Source organism: Coregonus lavaretus (genome assembly GCF_964263955.1).
Source record: "Coregonus lavaretus genome assembly, contig: HAP1_SCAFFOLD_997, whole genome shotgun sequence".
Lineage (NCBI taxonomy): Eukaryota > Metazoa > Chordata > Actinopteri > Salmoniformes > Salmonidae > Coregonus > Coregonus lavaretus.
This window is the reverse complement of record NW_028161006.1, coordinates 88,394-107,442: the sequence shown is the minus strand read 5'-3', so window position 1 is coordinate 107,442 and position 19,049 is coordinate 88,394. Positions and strand designations below refer to the sequence as shown.

Below are 19,049 nucleotides of genomic sequence, written 5' to 3'. Positions count from 1 at the left end.
GCCACTCAAGGACATTCAGAGACTTGTTCCGAAGCCACTCCTGCATTGTCTTGGCTCTGTGCTTAGGGTTGTTCTCCTGTTGTAAGGTGAACCTTCGCCCCAGTATGAGGTCCTGAGCGCTCTGGAGCAGGTTTTCATCAAGGATCTCTCTGTACTTTGCTCCGTTCATCTTTCCCTTGATCCTGACTAGTCTCCCAGTCCCTGCCGCTGAAAAACATCCCTCAGCATGATGCTGACACCACCATGCTTCACTGTAGGGATGGTGCCAGGTTTCCTCCAGACGTGACGCTTGGAATTCATGCCAAAGAGTTCAATCTTGGTTTCATCAGTCCAGAGAATCTTGTTTCTCATGGTCTGAGAGTCCTTTAGGTGCCTTTTGGCAAACTCCAAGTGGGCTGTCATGTGCCTTTTACTGAGGAGTGGCTTCCATCTGGCCACTCTACCATAAAGGCCTGATTGGTGGAGTGCTGCAGAGATGGTTGTCCTTCTGGAATGTTCTCCCATCTCCACAGAGGAACTCTGGAGCTCTGTCAGAGTGACCATCGGGTTCTTGGTCATCTCCCTGACCAAGGCCCATCTTCCCCATTTGCTCTGTTTGGCCGGGCGGCCAGCTCTTAGTGGTTCCAAACTTCTTCCATTTAATAATGTATTTTTTATATTTTTTATTTTACCTTTATTTAACTAGGCAAGTCAGTTAAGAACAAATTCTTATTTACAATGACGGCCTACACCGGCCAAACCGGGATGACGCTGGGCCAATTGTGCGCCGCCCTATGGGACTCCCAATCACGGCCGGTTGTGATACAGCCTGGAATCGAACCAGGGGGTCTGTAGTGACGCCTCAAGCACTGAGATGCAGTGTCTTAGATCGCTGCGCCACTCAGGAGAATGATGGAGGCCACTGTGTTCTTGGGGACCTTCAATGCTGCAGAAATGTTTTGGTACCCTTCCCCAGATATGTGCCTCGACATGATCCTGTCCTGGAGCTCTACGGACAATTTCTTCAACCTCATGGCTTGGTTTTTGCTCTGACATGCACTGTCAACTGTGGGACCTTATATAGACAGGTGTGTGCCTTTCCAAATCATGTCCAATCAATTGAATTTACCACAGGTGTAGAAACATCTCAAGGATGATCAATGGAAACAGGATGTACCTGAGCTCAATTTCGAGCCTCATAGCAAAGGGTCTGAATATTTATGTAAATAAGCTATTTCAGTTTTTTGTAATACATTTTGAAAAAAATCTAAAAACCTGTTTTCGCTTTATCATTATGGGGTATTGTGTGTGGATTGATGAGGATTTTTTATTTATTTAATCAATTTTAGAATAAGGCTGTAGAATAATGCACTGCATATATAGCACTGGTCTGTGTCTCTGCACATAGACAATCATATAATAAGAGTAAAATAATGCATACAGACACCTACAAAATAACACACAGGGCATTTACACACATTCTCTCTCACTTTCTCTCTCACTCTCGCTCACACACAAACAAACACATACACAAACACACACACAAACACACCAGAACCAGGTCTTGATGAGGTTGGTCCTTTGCGTAATGTAATATATTCCAGAGCCATGTATTATGTGTTTTGCAGCGATGCAGCATGCTGTCTCCCATCTAGATGGGCTCTGTAATCACTTAATACACAACCGTCCAGTGATTAACATCATTAAGATACAGGAGATAAATAATTATGCAGAATGATAATTAAAACTCCACATTAGGAATGGGGAGGTGTGTGTGTGTGTGTGTGGGGGGGGGGGGACTAGATTTTGCAACTAGCTCTCACGGTCAAACGTCAAATTTCTAAGTTGTTGCGAACGTCAAATTTCGAAGTGTTTAAGGTTAAGTTTAGGTATTAATCTGAATTTTTAAGGTTAGGGTTAAGTTTAGGCATTAACTCCGAAATCTTAAGGTTAGGCATTAACTCTGAATGGTTAAGGTAAGGATTAAGGTTTGGGATACGCTTAAAACAAAAATCTCAAAAATAACTTTCTATTACTGGATATGAGCTTGCAACCTTTGGAATCAGAGGCAGATGCTTACACCCATGCGCCATCCCCAACATCCGAGCAAAACAGAAACCTACTTTAAGGTAACAGCGCTCACTGTTGCCCCTAGTGGTGGTTTCTACGTCATCTCCCGACATCCTCAAGACATGGATGGACGTCGAATACTGACTTGTTTCATGGGTGACCTGGCAGAGATTTTGTGTGGGAGCGTTAGCTTCCTCTCTCTCTGTCCATCTGTCTTCATCTGCATCTACGCAAATCACACACAACCTCAAACAGTAAAAATTAGGAAAACAAATGGTAACATACTCTGTCACACACACAAACACACACATACACATCTTCTTCACCATACTGTACCAAATTTTGGCAAGGCATTCTCTGAGTGATCGCTCATGCTGTCTCTTTGGGGTTTTGCCACACTCTAGAAAACAAGCGAGTGGACCTGAGAGAGCAAGACAGACAGAGAGAGCAAGACAGACAGAGAGAGCAAGACAGACAGAGAGCAAGACAGACAGAGAGAGCAAGACAGACAGAGAGAGCAAGACAGACAGAGAGAGCAAGACAGAGAGAGAGCAAGACAGAGAGAGAGAGCAAGACAGACAGAGAGCAAGACAGACAGAGAGAGCAAGACAGACAGAGAGCAGAAGAGAGGGAGTGAGAAAACCACCGATAGAGATGGGAAAAGGAGAAATACTCTTAACACAGTATTGCAATATGTCGACATCGTCCCCTTGCAGTCCCTAACACTATCAATGCTTTAGAGAGGCCAAACTCAGGTGTTGAGCCTGTGTGTCATCATATCTGTGACCAAAGTGGGATTTTAACATAGTTTCCCGAGCTTCATGCTATTAGACAGTCTATCTCATATCTACACTTTCATCTCTCTCCTGGCACTTTACTCCCTACTTTCCTCCCTACTTTCCTCCCTGCTTTCCTCCCTGCTTTCCTCCCTACTTTACTCCCTACTTTCCTCCCTGCTTTCCTCCTAACTTTCCTTCCTGCTTTCCTCCCTGCTTTTCTCCCTGCTTTCCTCCCTACTTTCCTCCCTGCTTTTCTCCCTACTTTCCTCCCTACTTCTCTCCCTTTCTTCCCTGCTTTCCTCCCTACTTCTCTCCCTGCTTTCCTCCCTGCTTTCCTCCCTGCTTTCCTCCCTGCTTTCTTCCTTACTTTCCTTCATGCTTTCCTCCCCGGTTTCCTCTCTGCTTTCCTCCCTGCTTTCCTCCCTACTTTCCTCCCTACTTTCCTCCCTGGTTTCCTCCCTACTTTCCTCCCTGCTTTACTCCTTACTTTCCTCCTTACTTTCCTTCTTTCTTTCCTCCCTACTTCCCTCCCTACTTTCCTCCCTGCTTTCCTCCTTACTTTCCACCTTACTTTCCTCCTTAATTTCCTCCCTGCTTTCCTCCCTACTTTCCTCCCTGCTTTCCTCCCTACTTTCCTCCCTGGTTTCCTCCCTACTTTCCTCCCTGCTTTACTCCTTACTCTCCTCCCTGCTTTCCTCCTTTCTTTCCTCCTTACTTTCCTCCTTACTATCCTCCTTACTTTCCTCCTTACTTTCCTCCCTGCTTTCCTCCTTACTTTCCTCCCTACTTTCCTCCCTGCTTTCCTCCTTACTATCCTCCTTACTTTACTCCCTACTTTCCTCCCTACTTTCCTCCCTGCTTTCCTCCTTACGTTCCTCCATACTTCTCTCCCTGCTTTCCTCCCTACTTTCCTCCTTACTATCCTCCCTGCTTTCCTCCCTACTCTCCTCCCTGCTTTCTTCCCTGCTTTCCTCGCTGCTTTCCTCCCTACTTCTCTCCCTACTTTCCTCCCCTGGTTTCCTCCCTACTATCCTCCCTGCTTTCCTCCCTACTTTCCTCCTTACTATCCTCCCTACTTTCCTCCCTACTTTCCTCCCTGCTTTCCTCCTTACTTTCCTCCCTACTTTCCTCCCTACTTTCCTCCCTGCTTTCCTCCCTACTTTCCTCCCCGCTTTCCTCCCTACTTTCCTCCCTGCTTTCCTCCCTGCTTTCCTCCCTACTCTCCTCCCTGCTTTCCTCCCTGCTTTCCTCCCTAATTTCCTCCCTGCTTTCCTCCCTACTCTCCTCCCTGCTTTCCTCCCTACTTTCCTCCCTACTTTCCTCCCTGCTTTCCTCCCTACTTTCCTCCCTGCTTTCCTCCATTCATTCCTCCCTGCTTTCCTCCCTGCTTTCCTCCCTACTTTCCTCCTTACTATCCTCCCTACTTTCCTCCCTACTTTCCTCCCTTCTTTCCTCCTTACTTTCCTCCCTACATTCCTCCCTCCTTCCTCCCTACTTTCCTCCCTGCTTTCCTCCCTGCTTTCCTCCTTACTTTCCTCCCTGCTTTCCTCCCTGCTTTCCTCCCTACTTTCCTCCCTGCTTTCCTCCCTACTTTCCTCCCTACTTTCCTCCCTACTTTCCTCCCTGCTTTCCTCCCTGCTTTCCTCCTTGCTTTGCTCTTTACTATCCTCCCTACTTTCCTCCCTACTTTCCTCCCTGCTTTCCTCCTTACTTTACTCCCTACTTTCCTCCCTGCTTTCCTCCTAACTTTCCTTCCTGCTTTCCTCCCTGCTTTTCTCCCTGCTTTCCTCCCTACTTTCCTCCCTGCTTTTCTCCCTACTTTCCTCCCTACTTCTCTCCCTTTCTTCCCTGCTTTCCTCCCTACTTCTCTCCCTGCTTTCCTCCCTGCTTTCCTCCCTGCTTTCCTCCCTGCTTTCTTCCTTACTTTCCTTCCTGCTTTCCTCCCCGGTTTCCTCTCTGCTTTCCTCCCTGCTTTCCTCCCTACTTTCCTCCCTACTTTCCTCCCTGGTTTCCTCCCTACTTTCCTCCCTGCTTTACTCCTTACTTTCCTCCTTACTTTCCTTCTTTCTTTCCTCCCTACTTCCCTCCCTACTTTCCTCCCTGCTTTCCTCCTTACTTTCCACCTTACTTTCCTCCTTAATTTCCTCCCTGCTTTCCTCCCTGCTTTCCTCCCTGCTTTCCTCCCTACTTTCCTCCCTGGTTTCCTCCCTACTTTCCTCCCTGCTTTACTCCTTACTCTCCTCCCTGCTTTCCTCCTTTCTTTCCTCCTTACTTTCCTCCTTACTATCCTCCTTACTTTCCTCCTTACTTTCCTCCCTGCTTTCCTCCTTACTTTCCTCCCTACTTTCCTCCCTGCTTTCCTCCTTACTATCCTCCTTACTTTACTCCCTACTTTCCTCCCTACTTTCCTCCCTGCTTTCCTCCTTACGTTCCTCCATACTTCTCTCCCTGCTTTCCTCCCTACTTTCCTCCTTACTATCCTCCCTGCTTTCCTCCCTACTCTCCTCCCTGCTTTCTTCCCTGCTTTCCTCGCTGCTTTCCTCCCTACTTCTCTCCCTACTTTCCTCCCCTGGTTTCCTCCCTACTATCCTCCCTGCTTTCCTCCCTACTTTCCTCCTTACTATCCTCCCTACTTTCCTCCCTACTTTCCTCCCTTCTTTCCTCCTTACTTTCCTCCCTACATTCCTCCCTCCTTCCTCCCTACTTTCCTCCCTGCTTTCCTCCCTGCTTTCCTCCTTACTTTCCTCCCTGCTTTCCTCCCTGCTTTCCTCCCTACTTTCCTCCCTGCTTTCCTCCCTACTTTCCTCCCTACTTTCCTCCCTACTTTCCTCCCTGCTTTCCTCCCTGCTTTCCTCCTTGCTTTGCTCTTTACTATCCTCCCTACTTTCCTCCCTACTTTCCTCCCTGCTTTCCTCCTTACTTTCCTCCCTACTTTCCTCCCTACTTTCCTCCCTGCTTTCCTCCCTACTTTCCTCCCCGCTTTCCTCCCTACTTTCCTCCCTGCTTTCCTCCCTGCTTTCCTCCCTACTCTCCTCCCTGCTTTCCTCCCTGCTTTCCTCCCTAATTTCCTCCCTGCTTTCCTCCCTACTCTCCTCCCTGCTTTCCTCCCTACTTTCCTCCCTACTTTCCTCCCTGCTTTCCTCCCTACTTTCCTCCCTGCTTTCCTCCCTTCATTCCTCCCTGCTTTCCTCCCTGCTTTCCTCCCTACTTTCCTCCTTACTATCCTCCCTACTTTCCTCCCTACTTTCCTCCCTTCTTTCCTCCTTACTTTCCTCCCTACATTCCTCCCTCCTTCCTCCCTACTTTCCTCCCTGCTTTCCTCCCTGCTTTCCTCCTTACTTTCCTCCCTGCTTTCCTCCCTGCTTTCCTCCCTACTTTCCTCCCTGCTTTCCTCCCTACTTTCCTCCCTACTTTCCTCCCTACTCTCCTCCCTGCTTTCCTCCCTGCTTTCCTCCTTGCTTTGCTCTTTACTATCCTCCCTACTTTCCTCCCTTCTTTCCTCCCTGCTTTCCTCCTTACTTTCCTCCCTACTCTCCTCCCTGCTTTCCTCCCTACTTTCCTCCCTACTTTCCTCCCTGCTTTCCTCCCTACTTTCCTCCCTACTCTCCTCCCTGCTTTCCTCCCTACTTTCCTCCCTGCTTTCCTTCCTGCTTTCCTCCCTGCTTTCCTCCCTAATTTCCTCCCTACTTTCCTCTCTACTTTCCTCCCTGTCCACAACTTTTTAGATTGCTGGCATAGTAAAAAGAACAGAGGGAAGGTGGCATGAATAAGTAAGACAAGATAAGAGATGCACAGATTCATACACACACATAACCACACACACACACACACACACACACACACACACATACAGTACACACACATAACCACATAGACAAACACACATAAAAACAGTACACACACGTATGCACTTTACATACAAACAAGCTCTACCATAGCTGTCAGCATAGATGATTCCACCCTCGGTCCCTTTTTGATGATGTAATATTGCATGATTTTTGATAAGCTTTATCCCAGATGGATCACTTTCCACAGATTTGGCACTGCCTCTCAGTAGGTAGTGTTTACAATACATTGGATTGTCTTTGTACCTTTCCAGCTTTGTACCTTTCCACTTAAAGTGCCTGCTGTCAGATATATCCCATCTCAAGCCTGGGTTGCTGTACGGTTAATGAGGTGTGTATCAGGGCTAGGTGCTATCAGGGATTACGCCAGGGTTTAGGTTCTGATAGCGTTAGTGAAACATGAGTCCCATGTTTCATGGGATTTCGCTTTTTTCTGCTCTCTCTCCCATCCGCTTCAATGTGACGCGATGTCCAGAGCTGCATGTGTGCCCTTAAGCAAGTACGTGCGTGTCCCGTATGTTTGTGTGTGTGTGTGTCCATCCCAAGGTGTGTGTATGCATGTCTTGTACTGTGTGTATCCATGCATGGGCATGTACAGTTGAAGTCGGAAGTTTACATACACTTAGGTTGGAGTCATTAAAACTCGTTTTTCAACCACTCCACACATTTCTTGTTAACAAACTATAGTTTTGGCAAGTCGGTTAGGACATCTACTTTGTGCATGACACAAGTAATTTTTCCAACAATTGTTTACAGACAGATTATTTCACTTAGAATTCACTATATCACAATTCCAGTGGGTCAGAAGTTTACATACACTAAGTTGACTGTGCCTTTAAACAGCTTGGAAAATTCCAGAAAATAATGTCATGGCTTTAAAATATTCTGATAGGCTAATTGACATCATTTGAGTCAATTGTAGGTGTACCTGTGGATGCATTTCAAGGCCTACCTTCAAACTCAGTGCCTCTTTGCTTGACATCATGGGAAAATCAAAAGAAATCAGCCAAGACCTCAGAAAAAAATTGTAGACCTCCACAAGTCTGGTTCATCTTTGGGAGCAATTTCCAAACGCCTGAAGGTACCACATCCATCTGTACAAACAATAGTATGCAAGTATAAACATCATGGGACCACGCAGCCGTCATAAAGCTCAGGAAGGAGACGGGTTCTGTCTCCTAGAGATGAATGTACTTTGGTGCGAAAAGTGCAAATCAATTCCAGAACAACAGCAAAGGACCTTGTGAAGATGCTGGAGGAAACAGGTACAAAAGTACCTATATCGACATAACCTGAAAGGCCGCTCAGCAAGGAAGAAGTCACTGCTCCAAAACCGCCGTAAAAAAGCCAGACTACAGTTTGCAACTGCACATGGGGACAAAGATCGTACTTTTTGGAGAAATGTCCTCTGGTCTGATGAAACAAAAATAGAACTGTTTGGCCATAATGACCATCGTTATGTTTGGAGGAAAAAGGTGGATGCTTGCAAGCCGAAGAACACCATCCCAACCGTGAAGCACGGGGATGGCAGCATCATGCTGTGGGGGTGCTTTGCTGCAGGAGGGTCTGCTGCACTTCACAAAATAGATGGCATCATGAGGAAGGAAAATTATGTGGATATATTGAAACAACATCTCAAGACATCAGTCAGGAAGTTAAAGCTTGGTTGCAAATGGGTCTTCCAAATGAACAATGACCCCAAGCATACTTCCAAAGTTGTGGCAAAATGGCTTAAGGACAACAAAGTCAAGGTATTGGAGTGGCCATCACAAAGCCCTGACCTCAATCCTATAGAACATTTGTGGGCAGAACTGAAAAAGCATGTGCGAGCAAGGAGGCCTACAAACCTGACTCAGTTACACCAGCTCTGTCAGGAGGAATGGGCCAAAATTCACCCAACTTATTGTGGGAAGGTTGTGGAAGGCTACCTGAAACATTTGACCCAAGTTAAACAATTTAAAGGCAACGCTACCAAATACTAATTGAGTGTATGTAAACTTCTGACCCACTGGGAATGTGATGAAAGAAATAAAAGCTGAAATAAATAATTCTCTCTACTATTATTCTGACATTTCACATTCTTAAAATAAAGTGGTGATCCTAACTGACCTAAGACAGGGGATTTTTACTAGGATTAAATGTCAGGAATTGTGAAAAACTGAGTTGAAATGTATTTGGCTAAGGTGTATGTAAACTTCCGACTTCAACAGTACTTGCGTGGGTGTGTGTGTGTCCGTCCGGAGAGGGGGCATCTGGCAGCGAGCAGCAGCAGTATAACCCTGCTCTCTTTTATTAGAGAGCAGCGGGAAGAGGGGAAATGAAAAAAAGGAAGGAGGAATGGAGGAGGGGAGGAATATGAGTCAGAGCAGCTTAGAGAGGGAGGTCAGTGACCTGAAAACACCTGCTCTGCATCCCAAATGCAGTAGTCCAGTACTTTTGAGGCTGTCCCTGGCAGATTTATATCACACAATGAATCTACTCTGTTGTTCGCAGTATATCCTTGCAATATGTCATAAATATATGTATTATGTTATTCGTATGCTTTCTGAGAACAGTAGCTCTGACCTTGACAATCTGTCCTGTTCCTAGTGGATTTATGACTGTGGAGACTCACGAGAATCTCATAAATATTTATTTTATATTTCTATTACATTTGTGTAGAGATAACTCTATCTTGCCATTAATCCATTCCTAGATATAACTTCTCTATTTCTAGGAGATCAGTGGAGGCTGCTGAGGGGAGGACGGCTCTTAATAATGGCTGGAACGGAGCAAATGGAATGGCATCAAACACATGGAAACCATGTTTGATGTATTTGATACCATTCCACTTATTCCACTCCAGCCATTACCACAAGCCCGTCCTCCCCAATTAAGGTGCCACCAGCCTCCTGTGATGGAGATATACTCAGCCTTATAATGTAATGCACACAAGAAAATCTATTTTTCTGTCAGGTTGTGTAGCTGTCGAGACTGTTAACACAATCTATTAAGTCATGATTACACATTACACTAGCCTCATGACAGAGATGTTACCATTCAACATCAGCATCATACCAACTACAGTAACATGTCTTCTAGACCAGAGCTCGCTTTAGCCTGGTCCCAGATGTGTGAGTGGTGTCTTGGCAACTCCTATGGTCATCGTCACGCTAAAGGAGTTTGCAAGACAGCACACACAGGTCTGGGACCAGGCTACTGTTGCTTTGGCCAACAATCTGTGGGTTCAGTGAGGTGATTCGTCCATTATGATCGATACGTATCATTCCAGGCCATAGAGCCTATTGATCAAGCTGTTAAGATGGGTAATGACTTGAAAAGTGCTCCAGCAGGACCACAGTAAAACACTGCTTTAAAAGCTGCATAAAGTCACCAAGGAAGTACTGTCCTATGTTGTCCATGTGTTCTCTCTGTATGTCTCATAAAGAGCATATAAAGATGCCATAGGGTGACATTTATAGTTGTGGTGTGTCGTCAATGTGTTTGTGTTACCTGACTATCCAACTGTGTCCCATATCTTTCCTCTCTCTCTCTCTCTCTCTCTCTCTCTCTCTCTCTCTCTCTCTCTCTCTCTCTCTCTCTCTCTCTCTCTCTCTCTCTCTCTCTCCTCCAGCCCTGTTTATTTCTCTCTTTCTTCCTCTCTCGCTCCCTCTCAAATTCCAATTCTAACATGCTTTGTTGGCATGAAACAAGCAGTGAATGTATTGGCCTTCAAGGAGTCAAAACCATGTAATATTTTGCAAAATTGCAAATCACAGAAGAAAGTTAATAAGATTCAAGGAAACTCTTAACACTTTTATTTAACAAACCTCTCTCTCTCTCCTATCTCTCTCTGTAGGTGATGTGGTGGACATTTACCAGCGGGAGTTTCTGGCCCTGAGAGAGCGTCTGCACTCTGCCGAGCAGGAGAACCTGAAGCGATCCAAGGAGCTCAACCTGGTGCTGGACGAGATCAAGAGGGCCATCGCCGAAAAGCAGGCCCTTAGGGACATCAATCGCACCTGGGCCAGCCTCTCTGGTAAGAGGACAAACTAATTAGAACCAGTCAGAACCAGAAAGAGTTAGTCAGAACCAGTCAAAATCAGTCAGCGCTAGTCAGAACCAGTCAGAACCAGTCCGAGGTAGTCAGAACCAATCAGAACCAGTCAGAACGAATCAGAATTAGTTGAGCGATTTTCCACCAATCAGTAACAATTTAAGTAACTGTATGTCTCAATCAATCAATCAATTATATTTATTTATAAAGCCCTTTTTACATCAGCAGATGTCACAAAGTGCTATACAGAAACCCAGCCTAAAACCCCAAACAGCAAGCAATGCAGATGTAGAAGCACGGTGGCTAGGAAAAACTCTCTAGAAAGGCAGAAACCGAGGAAGAAACCTAGAGAGGAACCAGGCTCTGAGAGGTGGCCAGTCCCCTTCTGGCTGTGCCGGGTGGAGATTATAACAGTACATGGCCATTAAGGCCAGATTTTCTCCAAGATGTTCAAACGTTCATAGATGACCAGCAGGGTCAAATAATAATCACAGTGGTTGTAGAGTTTGCAACAGGTCAGTACATCAGGAGGAAATGTCACTTGGCTTTTCATAGCCGGGCATTTAGAGGTTGAAATAGCAGGTGCGGTAGAGAGAGAGAGTTGAAAACAGCAGGTCTGGGACAAGGTAGCACGTCCGGTGAACAGGTCAGGGTTCCATAGCCGCAGGAAGAACAGTTGAAACTGGAGCAGCAGCACGACCAGGTGGACTGGGGACAGAAATGAGTCATCATACCAGGTAGTCCTGAGGCATGGTCCTAGGGCTCAGGTCCTCCGGGATGGGAGGGAGAGAGGGAGAGATGTACACATACATCTATAAGAACACAATACACAATTTAGACTATTGCTTAATTTTACAACTCTCTGTAAGGGTGGACTATCCACAATACATGGGTGAACGTTCCTAAAGTAAGACTAACCATTCTAAAAGGATGGGCTGCACTCTAAATGAACCCTTCTGTAATCAATAAGCAATGCTGGTCTGTACATTATATGAGTAGTTGTGTTTTAACTAATACATGAGAATGGTTTGCAATCAATACGTACAATCAATAGGTTCAGTCAGTCAGAAAGGATTAGGTTGAATTATATATGAATGGTATATCCAGTCAGTGATGTCAGAATGCAGAATGCTACTCCGATGTATATTAATGACCCCCTCAGTAGCATCCATTCTCTTTTTTAACCATAGCAATTATGACTTCTGACCTGTTCTTTTGATCCGCTTCCGACCTGTGTGTGTGTGTGTGTGTGTGGGTGTGTGTGTGTGCATGCTCCGCGTCTGTGCATGCATTCGTCCGTGTGTGTGTGTGATAGATGAGACCAAGCTGAAGCTGTGGAACGTGACAACCAGTAAGAATGTGCTCCAGTTGCCCAGTATCTTCCATCACCTGCCCCATCTCCTGGCCAAGGAGAGCAGCCTGCAGCCTGCTGTGCACGTGGGCCAGGGACGCACCGGGGGTCAGTACACACACACATGTTCATCCCCATCCTTTCTTGGTTTCACCTCTTCCCACCCTTCCTCTGACAACAGTACCAGTGTGCTCTGTCCAGCATTGGTTATTTTTCCCTTCAGCACCTCCCTCTCTGGCTCTCTGCCCCACTTTGGCTGTGCCAGTAGCCCAGTAAGACTTCTCCCTCCCTGGAGAGATAGCCTCCTGACCCCCTCCCCCCCATAAACCTCCACTCCCCTGGAGAGGCCGTCCAAACTCTCCAGACAGTCAGCTAGACTCTCAGAGGGGCCAATAATTAATCTGGTGTGTGTGATTTATGTTTAGGCCACCAAACCCCATCTAAATGGATTACGCGGGCCAAGTCCATGAGGGTACCTCGTAGAGTGCTAGCCAGGACGTTACCATTAGCTCCCCTCTAGTAATTGGAGTACGTTTTATGGCCGTTATAAATGGAGAAGACAGCCACTAGGGTCTACTTATGTTAGCTCACAATGGGAGAGGAGGGGAGGGTGAGGAGCAGTACAGGGTTGTCGAATCAGCTGTTGCTGCACCAACACGGCTATTGACTTGGACTTCCTCCCTATGGGAATGGGAAGTTGGTAAAAATACCTGAATTGTAGTTTGGCCTTGACTATGTATTCTTCTCTTGCTTTTCATCACTCATTGCAGGGCATTGTTATTTTTCACTTGGATGTACAGAATGTGTTGACAACATTGTGCTATTGTGCTTGTAAGACCTTCCACTATTCTCCCATACCCCTACTCCCTCCAGCCCTTCTCTCATTTCTCTCTCTCCTGGTCTAGTTAGCTTTCTTTCTCACCTTCTCTTCTCCCCCCTCTCTTCTCAGCTTCTCTTCTCCCCCCTCTCTTCTCACCTTCTCTTCTCCCCCCTCTCTTCTCACCTTCTCTTCTCCCCCCTCTCTTCTCACCTTCTCTTATTCCCCCTCTCTTCAGAAAACAAGTGATTCTGTCTCTGTTGTGAAATATATACTGACTGGCTCATTCCACCCAAACTAGCACATCATTGGTTCCTTCCCTCCCTGTACTGACTGTGATTGGTTTGTGTGTGTGTCTGTCACAGTGTCGATCGTGATGGGCGTGCCCAGTGTGAAGAGGGAGGTCCACTCGTACCTGACGGACACCCTCAGCTCTCTGATGACAGAGCTCAGTGCGGCAGAGAAGGAGGACTGTGTCATCGTGGTCTTCATAGCTGAGGTGAGATAAAACCAGAGATGTTTGTGTCTGTTTGTGTTCTGCTCTGACGTCTCGACCCTCTGTAGTCCCTTCAGGAGCTTCTGAAGTGAACTCTGTTCGTGTGTGCATTCGTGCGTGTGTGAGTGTGTCTCCACATGTATTTGTATTTATTAACGATCCCCATTAGTTCCTGCCAAGGCAGCAGCTACTCTTCCTGGGGTCCAGCAAAAATAAGGTAGTTATACAATTTATAAAACATTACAATAAATTCACAACAGATTTCACAACACATTAAGTGTGTGCCCTCAGGCGCCTACTCTACTACCACATATCTACAACACAAAATCCATGTGTACTTGTGTGTATAGTGCGTATGTTATCATGTGTATGCATGTGTCTGTGTCTATGTTTGTGTTGCTTCACAGTCCCCGCTGTTCCATAAGGTGTTTTTTATCTGTTTTTTTTTTATATCTAATTTTACTGCTTCCATGAGTTACTTCATGTGAAATAGAGTTCCATGTAGACTTGGGGACTGTGAAGAGACCTCTGGTGGCATGTCTTGTGGGGTATGCATGGGTGACCGAGCTGTGTGCCAGTAGTTCAAACAGACAGCTCGGTGCATTCAACATGTCAATACCTCTCACAAATACAAGTAGTGATGAAGTAAATCTCTCCTCCACTTTGAGCCAGTAGAGATTGACATGCATATTATTCATGTTAGCATATTATTCATGTCTGTGTACATCCAAGGGCCAGCCGTGCTGCCCTGTTCTGAGCCAATTGCAATTTTTCTAAGTCCCTCTTTGTGGCACTTGACCACACGGCTGAACAGTAGTCCAGGTGCGACAAAACTAGGGTCTGTTGGACCTGACTTGTTGATAGTGCTGTTAAGAAGGCAGAGCAGCGCTTTATTATGGACAGACTTCTCCCCTTCTTAGCTACTGTTGTATCAATATGTTTTGACCATGACAGTTTACAATCCAGGGTTACTTCAAGCAGTTTAGTCACCTCAACTTGCTCAATTTCCACATTTTTCATTACAAGATTTAGTTGAGGTTTAGGGTTTAGTGACTGATTTGTCCCAAATACAATGCTTTTAGTTTTTGAAATATTTAGGACTAACTTATTCCTTGCCACCCATTCTGAAACTAACTGCAGCTCTTTGTTAAGTGTTGCAGTCATTTCAGTCGCTGTAGTAGCTGACGTGTATAGTGTTGAGTCATCCGCATACATAGACACATTGGCTTTACTCAAAGCCAGTGGCACGTCATTAGTAAAGATTGAGAAAAGTAAGTGGCCTAGACAGCTGCCCTGGGGAATTCCTGATTCTACCTGGGTTATGTTGGAGAGGCTTCCATTAAAGAACACCCTCTGTGTTTTGTTAGACAGGTAACTCTTTATCCACAATATAGCAGGGTGTATAAAGCAATAACACAGAGAGTGTTTTTCCAGCAGCAGACTATGATCGATAATGTCAAAAGCCACACTGAAGTCTAACAAAACAGCCCCCACAATCTTTTATCATCAGCCAATCATCAGTAATTTGTGTAAATGCTATGCTTGTTGAATGTCCTTCCCTATAAGCGTGCTGAAAGTGAGTTGTCAATTTGTTTACTGTAAAATAGCATTGTATCTGGTCAAACACAATATTTTCCAAAAGTTTACTAAGGGTAGGTAACAGACTGATTGGTCGGCTATTTGAGCCAGTAATGGGGGCTTTACTATTCTTAGGTAGCGGAATGACTTTTGCTTCCCTTCAGGTCTGAGGACACACACTTTCCAGTATGCTTAGATTGAAGATATGGCAAATAGGAGTGGTAATATCGTCCGCTATTATCCTCAGTAATTTTCCATCCAAGTTGTCAGACCCCGGTGGCTTGTCATTGTTGATAGACAACAATAATTGTTTCACCTCTTCCACACTCACTTTACAGAACTCAAAATTACAATGCTTGTCTTTCATAATTTGGTCAGAAATACTTGGATGTGTAGTGTCAGCATTTGTTGCTGGCATGTCATGCCTAAGTTTGCTAATCTTGCCAATAAAACAATTGTTGAAGTAGTTGGCAATAGAAGTGGGTTTTGTGATGAGTGAGCCATCTGATTCAATGAATGATGGAGCTGAGTTTGCCTTTTTGACCAACATTTCATTTAAGGTGCTCCAAAGCTTGTCATTTGTCTTTGTTTCATAGTGTAGTTTCTTCTTCTTTTTATTCAGTTTAGTCACATGATTTTTCAATTTGCGGTACGTTTGCCAATCGGATGTGCAGCCAGACTTATTTGCCATTCCTTTTGCCTCATCCCTCTCAATCATAACATTTTTAGTAACTGAGATAAGCAATTTCATAAATGTGTCAAGTGCAGCGTCTGGTTGCTCCTCATTACACACCACGGACCAACAAATATTCTTTACATCAACAACATAGGAATCACTACAAAACTTACAGTGCCTTGCAAAAGTATTCATCCCCCTTGGCGTTTTTCCTATTTTGTTGCATTACAACCTGTAATTTAAATTGACTTTTCTAATTGGATTTCATGTAATGGACATACACAAAATAGTCCAAATTGGTGAAGTGAAATGAAAAAAACAACTTGTTTCAAAAAATTCTAAGAAATAAATAACGGAAAAGTGGTGTATTTACCCCCTTTGATATGAAGCCCCTAAATAAGATCTGGTGCAACCAATTACCTTCAGAAGTCATATAATTAGTTAAAGTCCACCTGTATGCAATCTAAGTGTCACATGATCTGTCACATCATGTTGGTTAGGACATCTAAGTAATTTTTCCAACAATTGTTTACAGACAGATTATTTCACTTATAATTCACTGTATCACAATTCCAGTGGGTCAGAAGTTTACATACACTAAGTTGACTGTGCCTTTAAACAGCTTGGAAAATTCCAGAAAATGATGTCATGGCTTTAGAAGCTTCTGATAGGCTAATTGACATCATTTGAGTCAATTGGAGGTGTATCTGTGGATGTATTTCAAGGCATACCTTCAAACTCAGTGCCTCTTTGCTTGACATCATGGGAACATCAAAAGAAATCAGTCAAGAACTCAGAACCTCCACAAGTCTGGTTCATCCTTGGGAGCAATTTCCAAACGCCTGAAGGTACCACGTTCATCTGTACAAACAATAGTATGCAAGTATAAACACCATGGGACCACGCAGCCGTCAAACCGCTCAGCCTGTTTTGAAAGGCCCCAGACTCTGCAACACCACTAAGCAAGCGGCACCATGAAGACCAAGGAGCTCTCCAAACAGGTCAGGGACAAAGTTGTGGAGAGGTACAGATCAGGGTTGGGTTATAAAAAAATATCTGAAACTTTGAACATCCCACGGAGCATCATTAAATCCATTATTAAAAAATGGAAAGAATATGGCACCACAACAAACCTGCCAAGAGTGGGCCGCCCACCAAAACTCACGGACCAGGCAAGGAGGGCATTAATCAGAGAGGCAACAAAGACACCAAAGATAACCCTGAAGGAGCTGCAAAGCTCCACAGCGGAGATTGGAGTATCTGTTCATAGGACCACTTTAAGCCGTACACTCCACAGAGCTGGGCTTTATGTAAGAGTTGCCAGAAAAAATAAGCAAAAGGCATGTGGGAGACTCCCCAAACATATGGAAGAAGGTTCTCTGGTCAAATGAGACTAAAATTGAGCTTTTTGGCCATCAAGGAAAGCGCTATGTCTGGCGCAAACCCAACACCTCTCATCACACAGAGAACATGTTTTTATCAGTAGGGACTGGGAAACTGGTCAGAATTGAAGAAATGATGGATGGCGCTAAATACAGGGAAATTATTGAGGGAAACCTGTTTCAGTCTTCCAGAGATTTGAGACTGGGACGGAGGTTCACCTTCCAGCAGGACAATGACCCTAAGCATACTGCTAAAGCAACACTCCAGTGGTTTAAGGGGAAACATTTAAATGTCTTGGAATGGCCTAGTCAAAGCCCAGACCTCAATCCAATTGAGAATCTGTGGTATGACTTAAAGATTGCTGTACACTAGCGGAACCCATCCAACTTGAAGGAGCTGGAGCAGTTTTGCCTTGAAGAATGGGCAAAATTCCCAGTGGCTAGATGTGCCAAGCTTATAGAGACATACCCCAAGAGACTCAAATCAAATCAAATCACATTTTATTTGTCACATACATGTGTTTAGCAGATGTTATAGCGGGTGTAGCGAAATGCTTGTGCTTCTAGCTCCGACAGTGCAGTAATATCTAACAAGTAATATCTAACAATTTCACAACATATACCCAATACACACAAAACTAGTAAGGAATGGGATTTAAGAATATATACATATATGGACAAGCAATGACAGGGCGGCATGGACTAAGATACAGTAGAATATTATAGAATAGAATGCAGTATATACATATGAGGTGAGTAGTGCAAGATATGTAAACATTATTAAAGTGACTAGAGTTCAATTTCTTAGTGGCCAGTGAATTCAATTAGCAGCAGCAGCCTCTAATGTGCTAGTGATGGCAATTTAACAGTCTGATGGCCTTGAGATAGAAGCTGTTTTTCATTCTCTCAGTCCCAGCTTTGATGTAGCTTTACTGACCTCGCCTTCTGGATGATAGCGGGGTGAACAGGCAATGGCTCGGGTGGTTGATGTCCTTGAATAAATGTTTGGCCTTCCTGTGACATCGGGTGCTGTATGTGTCTTGGAGGGCGGATAGTTTGCCCCCGGTAATGCGTTCGGCAGACCGCACCACCCTCTGGAGAGCCCTGCGGTTGTGGGCGGTGCAGTTGCCGTACCAGCCTGTGATACAGCCCGACAAGCTTTCCACCTTCTCCACTGCAGTCCCGTCGATGTGGATAGAGGGGTGCACCCTCTGCTGTTTCCTGAAGTCCACGATCATCTCCTTTGTTTTGTTAATGTTGAGTGAGAGGTCTCATCATTGTTGGTAATCAAGCCTACGACTGTTGTGTCGTCTGAAAACTTGATGATTGAGTTGGAGGTGTGCTTGGCCACGCAGTCATGGGTGAACAGAGAATACAGGAGGGGCTGAGCACGCACCATTGTGGGGCCCCAGTGTTGAGGGTCAGCGAAATGGAGATGTTGTTTCCTACCTTCACCACCTGGGGACGGCCCGTCAGGAAGTTCAGGACCCAGTTACACATGGCGGGGTTCAGACCCAGGGCCTCAAGCTTAATGATGAGCTTGGAGGGTACTATGGTGTTGAATGCTGAGCTATAGTCAATGAACAGAATTCTTACATAGGTATTCCTCTTGTCCAGATGGGATAGGGCAGTGTGCCGTGTGATGGCGATTGCATCGTCTGTGGATCTATTGGGGCGGTATGCAAATTGGAGTGGGTCTAGGGTGACAGGTAAGGTAGAGGTGATATGATCCTTGACTAGTCTCTCAAAGCACTTCATGATGACAGAGGTGAGTGCTACAGGGCGATAGTCATTTAGTTCAGTAACCTTTGCTTTCTTGGGTACAGGATCAATGGTGGCCATCTTGGAACAGCAGACTGGGAAAGGGAGAGTGTCACGATCGTCGTAAGAACCGGACCAAGGCGCAGCGTGATATGCGTACATCTTTTAATGAGTACTTTTCAACAATTAACAAAACAACAAAACGATACGTGAAGTCCTAAGGTTAACAAAACACAAACCTCTCCGGAACAAGATCCCACAAATGACAAGTGCAAAACA

At 45.2% G+C, this 19,049-nt stretch overlaps 1 protein-coding gene across 1 annotated transcript in view; it reads left to right on the top strand.

Moving 5' to 3' along the window:
* Window positions 1-9,974: 9,974 nt before the first annotated feature.
* Window positions 9,975-19,049, top strand: part of LOC311121214 (alpha-1,3-mannosyl-glycoprotein 4-beta-N-acetylglucosaminyltransferase B-like) — a gene marked incomplete at its 5' end in the record, with an annotated part of 89,870 nt that continues 80,795 nt past the window's right edge. Inside the window, 4 exons of the mRNA XM_084195729.1 lie at window positions 9,975-9,978; window positions 10,512-10,691; window positions 12,025-12,168; window positions 13,243-13,376. Coding sequence (XP_084051855.1) covers window positions 9,975-9,978; window positions 10,512-10,691; window positions 12,025-12,168; window positions 13,243-13,376 — 462 coding nt within the window. The remainder of the gene's footprint in view (window positions 9,979-10,511; window positions 10,692-12,024; window positions 12,169-13,242; window positions 13,377-19,049) is intronic.